This window comes from Patiria miniata, unplaced genomic scaffold, assembly GCF_015706575.1.
Source record: "Patiria miniata isolate m_02_andy unplaced genomic scaffold, ASM1570657v1 HiC_scaffold_2, whole genome shotgun sequence".
In the NCBI taxonomy this organism is placed as follows: Eukaryota; Metazoa; Echinodermata; class Asteroidea; order Valvatida; family Asterinidae; genus Patiria; species Patiria miniata.
This window is the reverse complement of record NW_024037058.1, coordinates 11,931,445-11,950,964: the sequence shown is the minus strand read 5'-3', so window position 1 is coordinate 11,950,964 and position 19,520 is coordinate 11,931,445. Positions and strand designations below refer to the sequence as shown.

Below are 19,520 nucleotides of genomic sequence, written 5' to 3'. Positions count from 1 at the left end.
TGATACGTACGCAGGTATATATATTTTTCCCCAGGATTTGTCGAGCATGCAGTGCGATAGCTCAGTCGCGAGGAATCATCGCGGTGTGTGGTCATGTCACCGTTTTGTACCCGTCACGAATTGTTTTTCTTTTTTAATCTGAGGCTTTGGATGATTATTTTAATGAGAGAATGTGAGTTCGAATCCACACATTATAATTTTTTTTTACTAATTTGCAGCTTTGGAGGAATTTTTTTAAAGGAAAATAAAGTCCAACTTTAATAAGGTTCGATTTCATTTCTTTCTTTTTTCTATGATAAGTTTTTTCTCATGTAAGGCCAAAAAAAACGGTCTCTGGTCAGCGCGGGCGTCGATTTTAATCATGCGCGTCAATTTTTTTTTCCCAAAATGTTCTGCGGTAGCTCCAACAGCGCCCTTTATTACCGCACTTCCTCAATTTTTTTCCCAAAGAGCACCAAGGAATGGGAAATTGCACCAAGGCAAATGATCGAGAGCACCAAGGCAAATTATGGAGGACACCAATGTACATGAGGACACCAATAAAGCTAAATAGTACCCCATCTTGTCTGTACAATCCAAGCTTGAAGAAAAGAAAAAAGAAAAAAAGAAAAAAAAAAGCCGCGTCCCCGCGTCAATTCCGGAACTTTGGTCTGACCAGAGACCGAATATTTTTTTCTTTTGGCTTAATAGAGAAGTAAAGTTCAAAACCTCAAAACGTACACCCTATTTGCTTATGTTGGGGGGGGGGAATCGCAGCGGGGCCGTAGCGGGGATGAAACACTATGGTGTCAGGCCAAACAGCTACTAGCTCTGGACGGGGTTGGAACGGCTGGCATACGAGACGACCGCAATATCGATTCAAGATAAAGGAATATTACGGTCAGGAACACGCCCATTTGGGCTGCAAAATGCGTTTTAATCGAAACGAAATTTTATAAACCGTGTCTTTCAATCTAATGCATTTTAAAGCAAAATGTATTTTTGAAACATCAAACGTTTATTTTTACTACCCGAATGCATTTTCCGGAACCGAATAAACATCTCTACCAATTTGTGTCAGATGATGCCCGCTACACTTGACCATGTCAACTCCGGATAGCTTTCCCGCCTTAATCCAATGGTTATTTGGGTAATTTTGTTTAAAACCCAAACCGTAATGGCGACACCCGTTTATGTTCTATTGTTGTTATTCAAAAATGGAAATACAAACGCCAAGTCAAGAAAAGGTAACACAAACGCCAAGTCACAATATTCTAATTACGGTGTGCGAGACAGACCTGGAACTACTGAAAATTATCTGTGTAACAGAAAGCACTATGTATCATTTCCCTCTATAAATTCTACCAGTCGAGTCATTATACCTGTGGGGTACCACAGGATTCCATGTTGGGTCTTGTACTCTTCTTTCTTTATATAAATGATAAATGTAATACCTCAGACAGTACAATGTTTCTCAGAATAATCCCGCTCTTGCCAAGTAGATAATTCCCTTTGATGGTTTTATAAAACACGCAAAAAACAACCCTGACCCAATTACATGGTTTCTGGTGTAACGAATCTGGAAATTCCCAGCTACTTTACTATCGGAAAAACAAAACACTGCTCTCCAAAATAAATGGATCAAGTGCAGTTGGCAAAACGGTCACGCACGCATGGAGCAAATGCAAGATAAAATGATTGATGGCCATGATTGACAGGCGCACCTAATTTGAGCATTCCTGTAATTTCCCGTACTTTTCGGCCTCTGGAATTGTGCTCTCTATATGTCTATAAAAGAGCGGACCGGTAGGTTGACTAGACGTTTCCATCTAGACATCATGTGTGGTGGTTTTGCAAACAACTCAGTCCGTTATTAGAAGGAGCGTGGACAAGCAGTCAAGGACAAGAGCCTTCTTTGAGAGGAGTCGAACAACATCTCGATCGCCTGTGTTAATGTAAGCCCGATGATGTCAAATTCATACAAACTTATTAGTATTTCCATTACGAAACAACAAACAAACGGTGACTGCTCTATGTTCCGACACCCCTATGTTCCGACAACCTAGATTGTGTTACTCCCGGTTAGGGTTAGGGTTAGGATTAGGGTTAGGGTTAGGGTTAGGGTTAGGGTTAGGAATAGGAACATGTGCAGTCGGAACATAGGGGTATCGGAACATAGAGGTGTAACCCAAACAAACGACGACACCTATTTGCGTATTAACAGGTGTCGGGAGGTTAATTGGAAAAAAAATGCTAGTATAGCGTTCTTCAGAATGTGTTTTGAAATAGGAATCTGTATTTGAGATTGTTTTGAGCCAAACAGAAGATTATGTTTTGACGCATTCCTACCGCTATAAATGTATTGTCTGGTGGGGTTTCGAAACAACATTTCTCACAAAACGGATTCGAGATCATATGTTAATTGTAGTCAGTATTTGAGAAGTAAATTCATTGTATTTTTTTCTACTTTAGGCTTTTCAACAACAAATCTCCTTGCAGTGTTTTCAAGATTTCATCTTAAAAAGGTAAGTGACAGCAAAACCAAGTGGTTACGTATGAGTTCGTTGAATACATGTATAACATTTGTATATTTTATCGACAAAGTATCAGTCGTTCCCTTTTTAGCAAATGTTTTAAATTTTCCAAGAAGTTAATAAATTTGTTGGGAAATGGATCAAACTTTCGGTGTTTATCGCTTCAATATAAAGCCCCCCCCCCCCCCGCTCATAAACAAAGACCAGACCGGCGGATTTTATATTCGCTCAGACTGAAATACTGTTTTATATAATACCGAGGTTAAAGTTTTAGAAAGTGAAATAACTATTAAATGTCCGATGATTATGTTACAGCACTGACACATTTTCCTTTCATCCACGTGATTTCAACTTTTGGTGTCATCTTGTACCGTTAAAAAAAATATATATACATCAAAAATCATTGATTGCAGTATCAACTCCTGTATTCAACTGCAGACGGCCAACTGCCACCTGCAAATCCTTTATATCATGGTCATTACTGTTTCGACTTTTGAACGGCACCCACGAGAAACTTTGATTACGGAACCGGTAGAGAACTTTTCAACCCGACTTCACAATGACAAAAGGTTTCATTGATTCTTGCCTGATCGACTCACATTATTATAGTAGATGACCGCAAAATGAGCTGAGTTTGCTTTTTGAAAGGTTCTAAACCGTTGCCATCTGCAACATCAAACTTAAATCCCAAATTTTGAGTTCGAAGTGAGCATTGCCTTCACGACAAAAGCAACATGATATACATGTACTTAAATATTAGACGATTTCTACCCATGAAAATGTCTGGCCCTATACGGGTCAACACGGGAACCCAATTGCGCATTCACGTCAGTAATGCCATGGCAACATAATGTCACATGACATGTTTTAACCAATACAAAATGATCTCAGGCACACCAAGTTGACTGTATCTGCAACAGTGCGATGTGCAAACACTGGATCAACTTGAAAAACATGAATTATGCATAGAGCAATCATTACCATAACAACATAAAGTCACATTGCATGTTTTAGCCAATGGAAAATGATTTCAACTACACCCTGTTTGATATACCTGCAACAGTGCGACTTGCAAGCACTGAATCAACTTGAAAAGCCGGAACTGTGATATAACCGCAATCATTACCAAAAGAACATAAAGTCACATAACATGTTTTCAACCAATATAGTAAATTATTTCAACCTCACCCTGTTGGATGTATCTGCGATGTACAAACAGTGGATCAACTTGAAAAGCAGGAATTATGCATAGACGCAATCATTACCATACAAACTTAGAGACATACCTCTCAAAGAATATTTGTTTTCAATTGTGAACGATTCCAAATCAAGCCATACTATTCGGTGGATGTCTCATTGGCAACTTTGGCAAGCACTATTGTTGGCCAATAGCAATGATCTTTTTTCTTATGAGCTTTACGTTTTACTTAATTTATATTGTATTTTACTTCGCAATTAAAACACTAATATTCGTTTCGAATGTTGTTCTTATATGAGAACCTGTACTGTATCTTATTCATTTTTTTAAAGATGGTAATTAATGATATATTTAAAGTAGAAGAAAATAAGAAGTGTTCACCTCACATAAATATTTCAGTAAACGTCTAAAGTAGCGGCGATTTATTTGAATATGATCTTGCGTTGGCTGAAACTTTCAAAAGATTTCCCTCAAGTTTTGTCTCATCCGGTCCAGCAATAAAGTACAAGAAGGTGACTATTTACCGCCCCTTTTCACAAAGGATGATTTACTGTTTTCCTGCCCGGGAAATGGTTTGAAAGAGCGTGTGTCTGAGGGATGCCTGTGCGAAAGGGGCGTCCGAACTGGAACCTGGCGGGTGAAGAGCCTGTAGTCGAGTGTGGTGTGGCGCGGTAATTGCGTAGAAATTTGTGGAGTTTCTGTTTCCACGCTTTCTGCTCAACATGTGCGATGCGGTATATATTTTTCAATGTTCGCATGAATCGCTCTACCCAGCTCAGCGTTCGCTCGAGGCCACAAGGGTGTAATGCGGCGATGCTTGAACCCGAGATATGCTGCAAATTTACTGAAGTCAGACTGGACAATTTGCGGAACGCCAAATTGTGAGAATATGGCATCCAGTTTTGGAATGACAGTCTTGACGAAAGTCGAAGTTACAATTTCGACCACAAGATAGCGGCTGTAAACATCTCGTACAACAAGAAGGTATTCACCTGAAGGTAAGTCAGCAAAATCCCCACTGACTTCAAGCCATGGTCCGGCTGCAGCCGGCTGGCAAGGTAGACATTTGCAGTGGCTCGCGTATGTGCTGGACGATGTTGCTTGGCAGGGAATGCACTGGCTGATTTTGCGTTCAACCAGCTTTTCAATGCCAGGGAACCATACTATTCCCTGAGCAATTGTTTATTTTTTTTTTTCAAATGCCCTGATGTCCTTCATGGGCGAGTTCGATGACATGGCTTTGGGCTGAAGTGGAGATGACGATGCAGTTTCACCGTAGGATCAGGTAATTTGTCGGGATAACTGTCAGTTCGTCGCGTATTGTGTACATGCTTTGCAGCGTGCTTTTGTTGTCAGGATCCACTGCCTGCTTCATGAGTGTTTTCCAGTTGTTCCTTTTCAGGGCTTCGATTCAGAGTTGTAGTGCGTGATCAGTCTCAGTTGCATTTTTTATTTCACTCAGTATGAGAGTCTTTGGGAGTCTCTGGTCACGAAGCTGACGTTGTTCTGCCATTATATATTCTGCCAAATATATTACACGGCAGGAATTAACAATTTATGCAAATTAGGCAGCCTTCCCAAAAGAATTTCAGGTGTCACCCCTTCTTAATATCTTCTTTAGGGCTATAAGAATCTATCTGCCAAGTTTGGTGGTTTGGACAAGTCGGTCACGATACCGAGTGCCATAATTATGCCACCTGACTAAGTATAGAATCGGAGGATGGAGAGAGATTGTTTAGCCTGGAAGTGACATGTGGCTTCACAATTATTATATATTCAACGTGGGTGTTTGGATGCTACAATTATGTCATGTACTTAAGGTAGTTTGCGTCGTAAACATGCAGCGATGGCCATGCATACCATCTGCATTAATGAGACAATCGATCAGGTAATTTTGAAGTATCTGAAACCAGTATCATTGACACTCTAAACATCCTCTGAATCCGCCTTGGCTCAACTCCCCAAAACCCCAGTGTCGACCGTCCCTTCGCCTGCCAAGTTAGCACTGCGCTGTACCGGATCTATATATTTCAAGTTTGGCAAGTTTGTACATAGGTGTCATCTACTATCAACCTAACTCAACATATGAATGTGAGATTCTGGATCACATATGCAACGCTGTAGATCACATTCGTGCGTCAGACATATGTCAGCAATAATTGCCCTCTTCGGTGATTTCAATGGCTTGAAATGTGACCCAATCGAGGCTAAATTGAGTATGACACAACTGATTTCATTCCCTAATCGTGGTAATGCTACCCTGGACAATATCATTGTTTTCACCAATTGTCCTGTCCTGTTCAAGGAACCTGAGAGACTCCCACCTCAGGAAGCTAGTGATCATTGCTGTGTCCTCCTCTTGGCGGTCTGCGAACTCCATCAACAGAAAAAGGGCGCAACAAGCTTTCGACCCTACAGAGATTCTTCTGTGCGTTCGTTTGGTCAGTGGATAGTCGACTACGACACTGGAACAGCACACTCATTGACTCATGTACTGATTCAGTGGGAAACTCCTTGACTACAGTTACAGATGCCTACAATTTTCATTTTCCACTGGTAACCTCTACACCGCAGAAAAATGACAAATGTTGGAGGACACATCGCTTGAAGCAGTTAGTTAAACAACGACAACACGTCTTCAGAAGTGGTAACATGAACAATTTGCGTTCACTTCGTAACAAGATACAGCGGGAAATTAGGACTGCCTATAGTGTGTGAGATCTATAAGCACACAGTCCAACATCTGAAGTGTCGCCAGCCTGGCGAATGGCACAGACAAATTCAAAGTGCCATGATCCCTTGTGCCGACGTCGACTCCAGAAACTACATCTACTGCCCTTGATCTCCAAGGTTTACCTTCATATTTACCAGCCAGGTCACCACCCTCTCTTATATACAGGGGCCAACCAAAGACGGCCACCCCTCTGATTTGCCAGTACGACTGATCAGTGAGTTTGCTCATGAATTGGCTGACCCTCTCACCTGCTGGTACAACCGCGCCTTCCTACTCGAAGGAAAGTTTCCCTCCGTTTGGAAGACAACAACTATTGTGCCCATTCCTAAGGAGAGGAATATATCAAGCCTCGACCAGCTTCGGCCAATCTCCCTCACACCGATTTTCGCAAGAGTGTTTGAAACCTTTCTCGCAAAATGGATCCTCGAAGACATTTCTTCAAAGCTGGATGTCAATCAGTATGGCAACGTCAAAGGCAGCTCTACTGTGCACTTTCTCGTGGACATGCTTAACTTTGTGCATGAGGGACTTGATAAACCTGGTCATTTTGCTAACCTTTGTGCCGTAGATTTAGGAAGGCTTTTGATCGGGTGAACCATAACATTGTCATTTGAAAGATCATTGAACTTGGAGTTAGACATTCTATCATTCCCACTGTCTGCAGTTTCCTCACTGAAAGTACCCAAAATACTTAGCTTTGCGGCCATTTGTCAACGACTCAGGGCATTTCCTGCGTAGTTCCTCAAGGCACCAAATTGGGTCCCATTATGTTTCTAATTTTGGTTAATAATGCATCAGCTGCAAACTGCAGACATTGGATATATGTTGATGATTTAACTATAGGTGAAGTAGTGAAGCATGGTCAACCATCTCACATGCAAAACTATCTTGATGACTTGTCAAGTTGGTGTTATGACAACAATGTACTTCCAATGCCATCTGAATGTCAGACCATGATATTAAGTTTTTTGAAGCGTGACACTCCTAGGTCCTTATTTAAACTTGATGCCGCAGCATTGAACCCTGTGACCTCTATGAAGTTACTTGGTGTTACTGTACAAATATACTAATATACCCACCTCTCACATGGTTGCTTTGTACACTGGTTACTTAAGGCCCATTTAAGAGCATGCTAGTCAGGTTTGGCAAAGTTCTATTAGTGTCCGCCAAAGTGATGCCATTGAAAACATACAGAGACGTGCAGTGCGTATCATTCTTGGCCATGGCTATGACTCTTACACCGCAGTACTCAGCGTGCTTGGGTTGCCTACCCTTAAATCTAGGAGGGAGGATCTGCTGCTTAAGTTTGGTAAAAAACTTCTTAACTCTAAAGATTTAGAGGCATGCTGCCATCACTTAGGGAAAGTGTGTGTAGCAGAGAGCTTAGATCATCAACCATCACTGGCATGCAGGTACCTAAGTGTGAGCCTGTTTATAGATACAAGTAGTCCACCATTCCATCATTACTTAGCATTTTAAATTGTATCAACTAGTGATTTTATTTGGGTATGTAGTACATGTACATGTACACAGTACATGCAATTGAAAATATTTCCAGAGAATTACCTTGTGGTGTTGGCCCTGCGTGCGAATATGAAGGGGAAGCTAAGATCACTGACGATTCTAAAGGTGTCGTACCGCATCCATCGCGTGGTACAACTGCTGCAGGAGATTGTCTGAGCGAATCAACTTCATTCAACATTTATTTTTCAGATCAACAGCAACGATGACATCGACTTGGATTCTTTCTGTGCTTGTGCTCAGCATTGTTTGCCGTAAGTGTGACAATCAAGAATTCATAAAAATATTAAATATTTTTTATTTTTTATTGTCCGGAGCATTGGTTTACTTTTGTATCAATTATTTTCTTCATCCTTGTTGGTCTTTTGTGTTGCAAATTGTGTAGAAAGAATCCATTTTCCAAAAAGTGACCGGATTAAATTTGGTCTTTCTGTTCTTACCGACGCTATACCATGGAGAATTCACTGGATGTTTAATGCGCTTAATCAATTCAATAAAACAACTTTTGATGAAGGGTGATAAGTCAATTTCCAGCTGTGAATAACATGCCTAGACTAATCAGGCACATCACTAGGCCTATGCCAGTATACATGTATAAAGCAGTTGTAGTTACTTCTTAGTTGAGTACTTTTTTTCCGAGTACCGAGTACTACCGAGTACTTAGATTGCCGAGTAAGAGTACGAATACTTGTACTTCCGAGTACATGTAGAGGTCTCCGAGAACAAGTACTTGTGCTTCCGAGTACGAGTGCGAGTACTTCCGAGTACGAGTGCGAGTACTTCCGAGTAAGAGTACTCGTATACAGACGAGATATTTTGTGATTTTCGTCACGAACAAGTTACAACTTGGTCACAAAATTGCCACACATTATTTAGAGGCCGACAATTTTTGACAGGCGAACGTGGACGGCACAACGTGCACCGTGGCAGATTCGTGGTAACGTACGTGTACTACCCATAATCTGCTTCCCTGACGTGATAATCCTAGGCCTGTGTTTATGTATGTGGGCCTGACGCCAGAACCAGACTAGGGGCCCATACTGCAAATGGTTCATTGTGCATTGTGCGTAATTGGCCAAGGCCCAGTCAGACCGATATACAGACCAACTCATGGCTAGCTGTTGGTTGTGTTTGTCCGGACATGCGTAGAGGAAAGTCAGGAAACTTTGATTTCTCCGCAAGTCAATAAACCATTTCTAACTGAAAGTATTGATAAAATACGGCCGTGGTAGTAAAGCTATAACATTTTTTTTTCCCGAGTACTGCTATTCGAGTACGAGTACGTTGATGATCGAGTAAAATTTTGACATGTCGAGTACGAGTACTTTGCTGCCCGAGTACGAGTACCGTCATTTCGAGTATGAGTACTTTGACATTCGAGTACGAGTACGAGAACGAAAACTCCAAAAAAGGACTCGAGTAGTATTCGAGTACGAGTACCGACTACGAGTACTACAGCACTAGTATAAAGAGTTCTGCGCCTGTCGTTATTAAATTCAGATGATAATTGACTTTGATCTTCATAAAGTTATTTATCGATTAACAGTACATTTTCTTCTTGAAAAATAAATCACAAGCATAGACGTAAGTTTCCAATTTGGAAGTGATTATTTTAGCCCGAGTATAAAATACATTGAGTTTATAAATTAATTCCGAGGAAATCCAAAGATTAAGGCAAGGACTTGAAAACCCAATTTACCTGTTGGCGTTCATGGGTGGCCCTAGTCACAGAGATAAAAGGCGAGTACCCAGGGCGGATCCAGGAATTTTCGCAGCGGGGGCGCTGTCCAAATTTTGTGCACAGGCGGACATTATTACCAGTATAATTAATTTTGGGTGTGAGAGCAGGGGGGGGGGGGCGCTTCGCATTATTTTTAAGGAATTTCTATGAAAAAAAAAATGACAGAGCTGGGGGTGGGTTTCTTTTTACCCCCCCCCCCCCCGGATCAGCGCCTGGTCATATTGCCCAACAGTCTGATCCAGCCAAGTATACGAACTATCAACTGGGAACACCTGAACTGGGAACACCCACACACTGCTTCACCAATCATGACTGATTTTTTTACTTTTACATTTATTTACAGAATTATGTTCCTGTCACCCTATCAGCGAGGGACCTACCCTTGATGGATTCGTATTTCCTTCAGGTAATTTACCAATTATTAAACTGAAAGGAGACAATACCTTAGCCCTTTCAGGACCGGGGTGGGGGGGGGGCACAGTGTGCCCATTCGAAAGTCGTTGTAATTGCCGCGGAACGCCATGAAATTAAATATGCTCGACAGGCCAATATGGGTATCCAAACTAATCATCAGGCATTCATTACTGCCTGTCTCCCATTCACAGAGCCTGTAGGGTTTGCGAGACTTGAAATCAAGTCGGTATTGGCCGGGTTGTGTTCGTTCGCCCGCCACGCGCCGCGATATGGACAGCTACCGCGTATATACGTACCGACGCTTGGTATTGCAATTATATTTTTTTTTGGGGGGGGGGGAATTGTGCATCCTCGACCCCAATAATGAGTGTACGTCGGTTCCCATTACATTTCCAACCTAGACGGGATACACATGCGGTTTGAATCCCTATTTTGGATGATTATTTTTATCTGGCACACAATGGACAATATGCATTTGATTTTCACTTTGAATTTGCAAAAATGCATGTATGTGGTTTTGTAAAATAATCTCATAAAAATGATGATTAAACAAGTAACGTTTAACTGTGCAAGTAGATATTGGGGGCGCCGACAGACAAACCTCAACTGTCGAGTGACTTGTCCTTAAGTCTTAAGGTTTTTCCAAAACCTTACTCTCGCCCAATTTGAGGATTATCCATCACCAGCGATGCAAGTGCAGTCGAGTTACACTAAGTCCTGATTTAACCAGTTGAATTGCTGAATGATTGATTCCTTATTATTTCATTAGCACCATGCATCCCCGAGGCCTTGGGGATGGAAGACGGAAGTATCCCTGATAGCAGCCTCACGGCTTCGTCCGTCTATAGTAGCTATCGCCCAAGCACCGCTCGACTTAATGTAGGTAGGTATCGCATCCTTTCTATAAACATCAATTCTCCATAAATACAGGGTGAGTCACAAAGAAAGTGACCTGGATTAATCAGTTTTCCCCTTTTAAAGCAAGTAAATTTTATACATCAATGGAGCGTATATAAAACGAATGTCTTTCACTCATGAAAAAAGGAATTACTGAAATTGATCCATACTGTCAGAACCTATGCATACACGTTTTACTAAAAAGAACCCACTTGTTACAGCTGTCCATGAATGCTAAATGCATTCAAGCTATCAGCGGATTGAGAACCCGAGATTACACATTCACAGGTATTCAAATACTAAATATATTTTTAAGACAATACTAAATATATATGTTAAGACTCGAGTCAAGACTCTCAAGACTGAACCATTAGTTTATGTCAGACTTTGTGTTATGCATATGAGGAACAAGTCAAGTCTTTTCCTCCAAATGATGATGGTGATATTTGTCTGTTTTCTTGGGCAAGTCGAGCCTTATTAGATTTCCTCGAGTCAAGTCGAGTCATTCTGATGAGGAACTCGATTCGATTCGAGTCATTTGCTCGCAGTGACTCAAGTCGAGTCGAGTCATTTACCCATAGAGACTCGAGTCGAGTCGAGTCACCAAAAATATGACGCGAGTCGGACTCAAGTCGAGTCATTGACTCGAGTCGTTACAACTCTGTCAAACGGTATTCAATCAATGCGTATCGGTACATGAACAGTGGTGCATAGCTGAATTTTGGGGTATTTAAATGAAAATAGAGATAACTTGTGACATATAACATGCACTATAGGGCTATTACTATATACTTTTTATTAAATGGAACGATATTATCATATTTATGTTGTATGCAGTTATATATATGCTCGCAGGTTTAGCGCAGTTTCGTATACTATTATAACGCTGTAGGCACAGAATGGAGACCAAAGACTTTGGTCAGTAGCATAAACATGGAATTAATGGGCGAACGTTTTCTTTTAGTGCATTTGCCAACACAGATATTCTCTTTATAATTTCATTATTACGCTGAACTCAAGCATGAGGGCCAATTTACACTAGAAGCGCAGCGTTGCGTGGTAATAAACAATTGGATGGAAAAAACCTTGGAACTATGCAAATTCATGCTGATGATTAATGAAAGATAACGGTATGATCAAGCTCCATAAATAAACCACCCAAGCGGTGATTGGTCAGAATGCAGGTTTATTTTGGAAAATCTGCACCAGTTTCCACCAGCGCAGCGGTTTGTTGCTCGCGCTACCTGGCGGTAGATACCGCGTAGTGAAATTGGCGATTGATTGTTTTATATCTAGATAAAAAAAATTATGTCTGTCTGAATAACATTCAAATTTTCTGCAAAACCTTGCCAGTGACCGTATTTGTTCAACGAAATTCGACGTATCGTAGCTGAAATTTACTCCGACCATGGTTTCTCCTCGTCGCTTCCACAATGTAAACGTCAAAAGAAGATTTTAGCCTCCAGATTGTAGGTGTTATTTTGTAATTTGCGCATTATTTTCACATAGGCACACTTTCCATTACGATAACAATGAAACCATTCTATCATGTCAAACAGGAAGCTATGGATGGAAACCAAGCACTCCAGCAGATCAGTGGATCCAGGTCGACCTGGGTAAACCCACGGTGGTTACCGGGCTCACCATGCAAGGACGCAACACAGGAACCACTTATTATGTCAGGGCATTTTCAGTCCAGCACAGCCTCACAGCCGAGTCGGATGACTGGCAGAGTTTAGCCAATGCCGACGGTGGAGCAATCAGAGTGAGTTACGGAGGGCGCTTTCCAAACATTCAGTCATCTTTATTAATTGCTTTCCACAGCATCGTTGGCCTAAAAATGCTAGTTCCAACTTGGAACCAAGGTATTTCAGTTTGAAACTCTGTTGTAATTTTGGCAAATACAACATGTGGAGATTTGCATTGTATTGAAAAAGCAATATTATTTGTTTGGTTTATTTTCTCCCATTTCTTTAAATCTTTAAAATTCTATAGTTCAATCCCTTTCAATAAAGTGCTACCTTCCTTTTCCAAGGTAAACGATAGGTTCTGAGATTGTTGCCTTTGTTCCTTTTTTTTTTAATAATTACATGATTTGTGTCAAAATCTTTTACATTTTTTTGGGGGGACGGAACTGGTGGGGGGAGGAGGGGTTGACCCCCAACCTCCTCCCTCTGGATCCGCGCCTGTCCTTATTTCCATCCTTTAATCTCCTCCATCACCATGCATGACAGGAATGATGAGTGAAAAGACCAAAGCGCTAATACGAACAAAAAAGCAGAATATCCACCTGAGACGAATGTTCCGAAGTTAGGACTTATTGTATTAAACCTTTGGCTAATTAATCTGCGAAAAGGTTGAAATTTGAAGCCGAAATTAACACAATCCAGTCGAACGATGTTGTGGATCGAAATAATGATTATGTTCCGATTTTTTTTTTATAATAAAACTTTGTTAAATGTAAATGGGACACCTGTATTAAATTGTCATAACTTATTACTTTCTATGGTAATTGGAGCTATATATAGCAAACCAAAGGCAAACTATTTTCCATGACTCACCCATGCAGCCATGTAAGGGAAAATCATCCTATGCAACAAATATATTTTTCCTAGAACTGTACCGGCATGTACCGGAATGTTCCAAATGAAAATTGCACACTTTCACTCTAATCCTGCTTTTGCCTTTTTTTATATTTTTAGTTCACCTTGAGCAGTGGTCGGCCGACGAATGTCACCTTTCCTGTGGTACCCTTTACAAGGTTTGTTCGCATACTACCACTGGCCTGGGAAGATTCCTATTACTACGTGAGGTTTGAGGTATTCGGATGCCAAGGTACTTAATAAAGCTATTGATTCGTTAGAAAAATCACATTGAGCGAAGTCATTCATGTTGTTCAAAAATGATTTAAAGATCTTTAAGACATGACATTTGACAGCCAGACCTCTACATTGGATTTTTTTTTTTTTTTCAAATTAAAGCGTTATTAAATTATTCTATCTGCAGGATATTTCGTTTCACATTCAAACTAATTCAGTAATTTTTTTTTAATCGACAACAAAATGTCCTGAAGATCGATGAAAGTGTTTGATTTTTCCGTTACATTGTATACATTGTTTATTTTTAGATCAACTAAAACAAAACGAGTGAAGCTGATATCACAATTGATTGATAGTTTAACCTTTTTAACTTTTTAAACTTGCAGTCATTCTTATAGTTTAATTCAAAATGGCAAATTATTTTACAGTCCCTGATGGTCATGTGAGGTTGGTGAATGGCACTGACGATTGGAGTGGCCGAGTGGAAATCTACCGTCACGAAACAGGAACCTGGGGAGTGGTGTGTGGTAATGACTGGGGGATAAACGACGCCAACACGGTGTGCCGTCAGCTGGACCTCGGTTTTGCAAGCAAGGTCATGACAGCCTCAGAATTTGGGGGAGGCGACCTGCCGATCATGATGAATCGAGTCGCCTGTGAGGGGACGGAGAGCCGACTGGTCGACTGCCCGTTTATCTGCAACAACTACCAGCAGTGTGAAAGCTCAAACGTTGCCGGAGTAGTTTGCAACCTAAAAAGTAGGTGTCAGTTTTAGTCCGCCTGATTATAACTGAATACATTGCTCCTTTTTCTTATCAAAATTGAATGTTTGGTTCATTAGGCGTGTTTTTTTTTTTATTCCTTGGTGCATTTAATGTCACAGTACTTTATGATTATGTTCAATCCCCCAATTTAACTGGATTTCGATATTTTCCTTCCCCGTACTGTACTCATGTTTCCTTGTTGGAATGTTCCCGTTTTGAGTTTGTTTTTCTTGCGAGCTATGTATTATTTTGTCACCTCAAACGTTTTACTCCCTTTTCTCCAGCTATTTGTTTGGAAATGTAGGCTAAGGTCAATCATATAAATCAAAAAATGGTTTGGTTCCGATATTTCATTCAGATAATTTGAAGTACCGAACACATTTTTTTCATAAAACTGCCATTTTGGCCTTGTTTAAATTTCAATTGATAACATTGAATGCATCAATGGTTAATAAGCGGGAAAAGCACTTAATTCCAAGATGGCTGCCATTCGATGGGTCAATTTTTGTACGGATAATGAGTGGTTTTCTTAAACATTATGAAACAAAAGGTCGTCATGTGGTATGTTGACTGAGCTTTATTCATTCCCTGAATCGTACTTGAAACAGATACTGTTAGGTTGGAGGGAGGACCCAATTACTTCAGTGGCCGGGTGGAGATCTTCCAAGACTTCACGTGGGGAACGATCTGCGACCGTGACTGGGACATCACGGATGCCGGGGTGGTCTGCCGACAACTCGGCTACATCGGTGCCGAGGAGGCCAATTCCGGTGCGCACTACGGGGAAGGAAGTGGCCCGGTGCACATGAAGGGCGTGGCCTGTACCGGCTCGGAGGGGGGACTCGTTGACTGCCCATCTCACTGCTGGACAGCAACCACCTGCAGCCACAGCCAAGATGCCGGGGTCATCTGCATTGTCGGTAGGAACACAGACAGGTTTTGATTCATCACAAGAAACAACGTTAAAAATAGAAATAGCACAAACAACGAAACAAACTATAAGCAGCAAACTAAAGGGTATATAATACACAAATATCATTGGGTCTCACTGAATTCAAAACACTGGGTTGATTATTTCTGACATCTGCGTTTTAAAATCCGAATCAAACACTTTTGATAATAAATCAAGTGTCACACAATGAGTCCATACAAACTAATCGAAGTGATTATCAGGTGATGCGCGCGCATGTTGGGAACCCTATTGGTCAAAGGAGCATTATAATATCGCATGCTAATCCTGCGCGTGAGATCGTCATATAACCACATTAACGGCTTCTAATTATTGAGGTCGGCGGATTTTTTTCTGTTGTAAATATGATATTAAGAACTGTATTTGAATGGGATTTTCTCTTCTTTCATTGTTTCAGAATCTAGTGGTTTTGAAGAAACCAACAGTGAGTGACGAGACTATTGACAACCAGCTTCATGCAGTTCCTGTGATAGCCCTGCTTAAAGGCTACATTTACCTGTATTATGGCATACGCTTGGTATGAATGTTACTCCGTTGTGTATTAAAATGTATCAATTAATTCGTAGTGTAATTAATTTCTTCTTGTGCCATTTCAATTAATGTTGATGTCTAGTAACTTTAAATGAGCTACTCAAACGACTCCCATTCACCAAATTTCAGGCTGACCTAATAGGGTTTAAAGAAGGGAAAACAGAGAAAAACGAAATTCACTCAATACAATGACATTTACTTTTTATTTCCTTTATTGAGGACGGATTTGGGTTCTTTTTGTTAAGCCCCTGGCACACTTTTGCGTATCCTAATTCCTTATGAGTTCCTTATCAAAAATTTTCAATACGCAGCCGTACGCTTAAAACGTCAAAAAACTTTGATTTCTTTGACTTATGTGCGACCGCACATCTAGCGTACAAGTAACGAATTCAGCGCATCCATTGCGTATGAGATGCGTATGAGTTGCGTTTGCAGTGCACAAGTACGCTATCTGTGCGTTTCTCATAAGTTACGAATAAGTACAATGCGCTGCCCGCTCGCAAGACGAGCGGTACTCATTCGTGCAATACGTAGGCATTCGCTATGAGTTCGTTCAGCGTGAGTTGTATCTGCGCTGCAAGTACGCTATGTATGCGTCCAATATAGGCGGCTCATATGCTGACGGGGTGCGTGCCGGGAGGTCAGCGGTATTACCGCGTATGAACCGCTTATCCCCCACGAACACATAGCGTACTCGTACCGCGCTCGACCGATACGGGACCGATGCGCTGCGTATTTATAACTTATGACCTGCGTAACAGCGTACGCAGCATAGTTTTGTGCATGCCCAAAACTATCCAGCGTACTGGGCCGTACCATGCGTATGCCTGCGTACATAAAACTTACACAAAACGATAGAGATGCATATGAGGTGCGTATTGTGCGTACGACTGCGTATGAAAAAAATGTCAATGCGCAACTCATAAGGAATTAGGATACGCAGAAGTGTGACAGGGCCCTTACATAAGAACAAGTGCATTTACAATCAATAGTGCTAATGGCCGAAGCACATGTACTTTTCACTTCAATTAATAAAATTGTAGTAGGTCACGCCTTTGGATAGAAAGAGACATAGTATGCTTTTATGATTAATTTACATCATAATTTTCTCTTGCTCAATTTTGTTTTTCGATTTGAACAAAACGCATGATAAAAACATTCACATTCAGTTTAGTAAAATATAAGGCATGTTTTAATACAACGTGTAGCAGAAACTGATTTGCAGTATTGTTTGTGAATGTAATTATAAAAATATCTTGCTTTCTCTTTAGCTTCTCGTGAATACTTTGTTCTTGGAATCTACAGTCAAAATTGCATCTTATACCAACATATTTACACATTCCTCTCTGATCAAAACGTTGTCACAATTATTTTAAATACAACAAGAATCATGACCTCATGAATATTCAAAAAACTAATACTCATTTCGGACGGCTTATGTGTTATTCTAGAAACATCGAGTTATATTTCACAATCATTATTGTTATCAAACTTACACAATAGGTCCTTGTCGTTAATAAATGGATGGGTGCACTTATATTAAAGCTGTTGGTAAAATTCTAAAGATTCCACCGCTTGCCAATTCATTTTGAAAATATAATCATCAATCCATAAGATTCTTACTCGCTTATAAGAATCGAATATAATTATTCATATAAAATTTAAGATTCTCATAGGATATTATAAGTTAAATTCGTAAGGAATGGTTTCAATATATAATCAACTCCTCGTCATTTTGATCAATAAATATGTCATGGTACTTAAAAACCTGTTCATCTGGCGAATTCAAATTTTTATCAATTTTTGCTTCTTAAAGATGCGGACCGGGCTGCATAAATAATGACAATTTTCAGGTCGATTAGGTAAGACAAAAATAAATCAGCCATCTGATTTATTGCAATCATTACTCAAAGGGAATGAATATTCTTGTGGTCCTAGTTATGGTAATGAACATGTTAGAATGTGTCATCACAGCTTGTACTTCCGGTGTTGCTGCTCTTCAGCCTGCAGGTGCATGATGGTCTCATGGTGATTGGGTTCCAGATTAGTCAGTAGCTGGTCAGCGATGCGATTGCGCAGCCTTGTGCCGACATGCCAGAAAAAACCCCAAAAAACAAGAAACAAAGAAAACCATGTAGAAATAGAACTGCAAACAATGGAAGAAGTTCAGTCTGATACTATAATTAATTTGAAACTACAAGACAACAGACGACTCCTTAAAATTAATGTTGGCAGCATGTGGGCCTCTCCAGTGCTATACTGCATTATTCCAGCCGTGTCATTCACAATTTCATTAAGTGCACGCATGTCAAACTTCTGTTGCACTGCGATTGCCGAGCCTTGTGCCGACCTACCGGCAAGTCGATCATGAATTGTCCACCATCATGAGCAATGGCAAATGGAACCATTGAACATTATTTTCAATATTCATTTGCCATTTTAAAGTTTTTGAGTGGTCGGGCACAACCCAACCACTCTTTGCTGTAAAATTAAAGTGAAGCTCGTTGTAGCAGACACTGCATAGATGTATCGTGATATGGAGTGGCTACTATAGAATCCACAAAACAAAGCGAAGAAATTCATTTCAGCTTATGACAAAAAATCTAAAGAAAATGTCTTCTGTAAGATGGAGGTAATTTTCCTTCACACGGGGAATTTTTGATTAAACAATATACAAATATAACATGGTTTGTTACTATACCTCATACACACTCATGATCGAGAGCCGAACTCTCACTGGTCAATTCACTATCACGTGCCAGATGTTATTCTTGCTGTTTACCAAACGCGCGCGCGAGGATTCACGCACAGGGTAAATACGCATGCGTAGTAGACTGTCGCATGGGTTACCCGTGCGACAGTCTACTACGCATGCGCTCTACAGAGCAATCGCGGAACTGTCGCACGGGTGCAATACGCACGCGCGAACATCGCCCAGGAGAGATACATGGTTGCACGGTTCGCGTAAATGTTAATTTCCAGAGCTCAATGATGCCGTACTGGAGAAAATTTATGGACCGTGTAAAGATGCCTCCTGTACAAAAGAAAGTTGTACACAAACAACTGTATTTACAACTGTAGTAACTGCATTTTATTGCAAACGAACCGAACTAGTAATTGAAGTTGAGCAACAATATTCTTTTGGTGAGCTGTACAAGTTTCCCCGAATTTTGTTTAAGGTGCATATATAAAAAAAAAATCGGCAACTGAATATGTATGAAGTATAGTAAAACAAATATAACATGGTTTATTTCGGGTGGACAGTCGATATTAGCTCCCCTCGTATTGGAAGTTGACAAACTAGTTCCCTCCTAGTTTGTCAACTTCCAATACCTCGGGAAGCGAATATCTACTGTCCACCCTCAAACCATGTTATATTTGTATAATGTTGGATAGTCGATATTAGCTCCCGGAGGTA

At 40.6% G+C, this 19,520-nt stretch overlaps 1 protein-coding gene across 3 annotated transcripts; it reads left to right on the top strand.

Annotated features, from left to right (window-relative positions):
* The first annotated feature begins 1,646 nt into the window (after positions 1-1,646).
* Positions 1,647-16,419, top strand: LOC119726521 (scavenger receptor cysteine-rich domain superfamily protein-like). 3 transcript variants are annotated; one of them, XM_038198247.1, is made up of 10 exons: positions 1,647-1,934; positions 2,452-2,504; positions 8,159-8,220; positions 10,051-10,113; positions 10,891-11,004; positions 12,578-12,783; positions 13,721-13,853; positions 14,266-14,595; positions 15,210-15,521; positions 15,969-16,419. In XM_038198247.1, the coding sequence occupies exons 3-10, from the start codon at positions 8,172-8,174 to the stop codon at positions 16,001-16,003; spliced, it is 1,242 nt and encodes a 413-aa protein (XP_038054175.1). In that variant the 5' UTR covers positions 1,647-1,934; positions 2,452-2,504; positions 8,159-8,171; the 3' UTR covers positions 16,004-16,419. The 3 variants fall into 3 exon arrangements, with proteins under 3 accessions (XP_038054175.1, XP_038054176.1, XP_038054177.1); XM_038198248.1 differs by lacking the exon at positions 2,452-2,504; XM_038198249.1 differs by lacking the exons at positions 1,647-1,934; positions 2,452-2,504 and adding an exon at positions 4,324-4,709.
* Positions 16,420-19,520: the final 3,101 nt, after the last annotated feature.

Bases quoted from the DNA above. Each gene is read 5' to 3' on its own strand.
- LOC119726521 (XM_038198248.1), top strand. From the start codon at position 8,172: ATGACATCGACTTGGATTCTTTCTGTGCTTGTGCTCAGCATTGTTTGC. The intron at 10,114-10,890 runs GTAATTTACCAA...TTATTTCATTAG, and splicing joins TGGATTCGTATTTCCTTCAG to CACCATGCATCCCCGAGGCC. The intron at 12,784-13,720 runs GTGAGTTACGGA...TTATATTTTTAG, and splicing joins CCGACGGTGGAGCAATCAGA to TTCACCTTGAGCAGTGGTCG.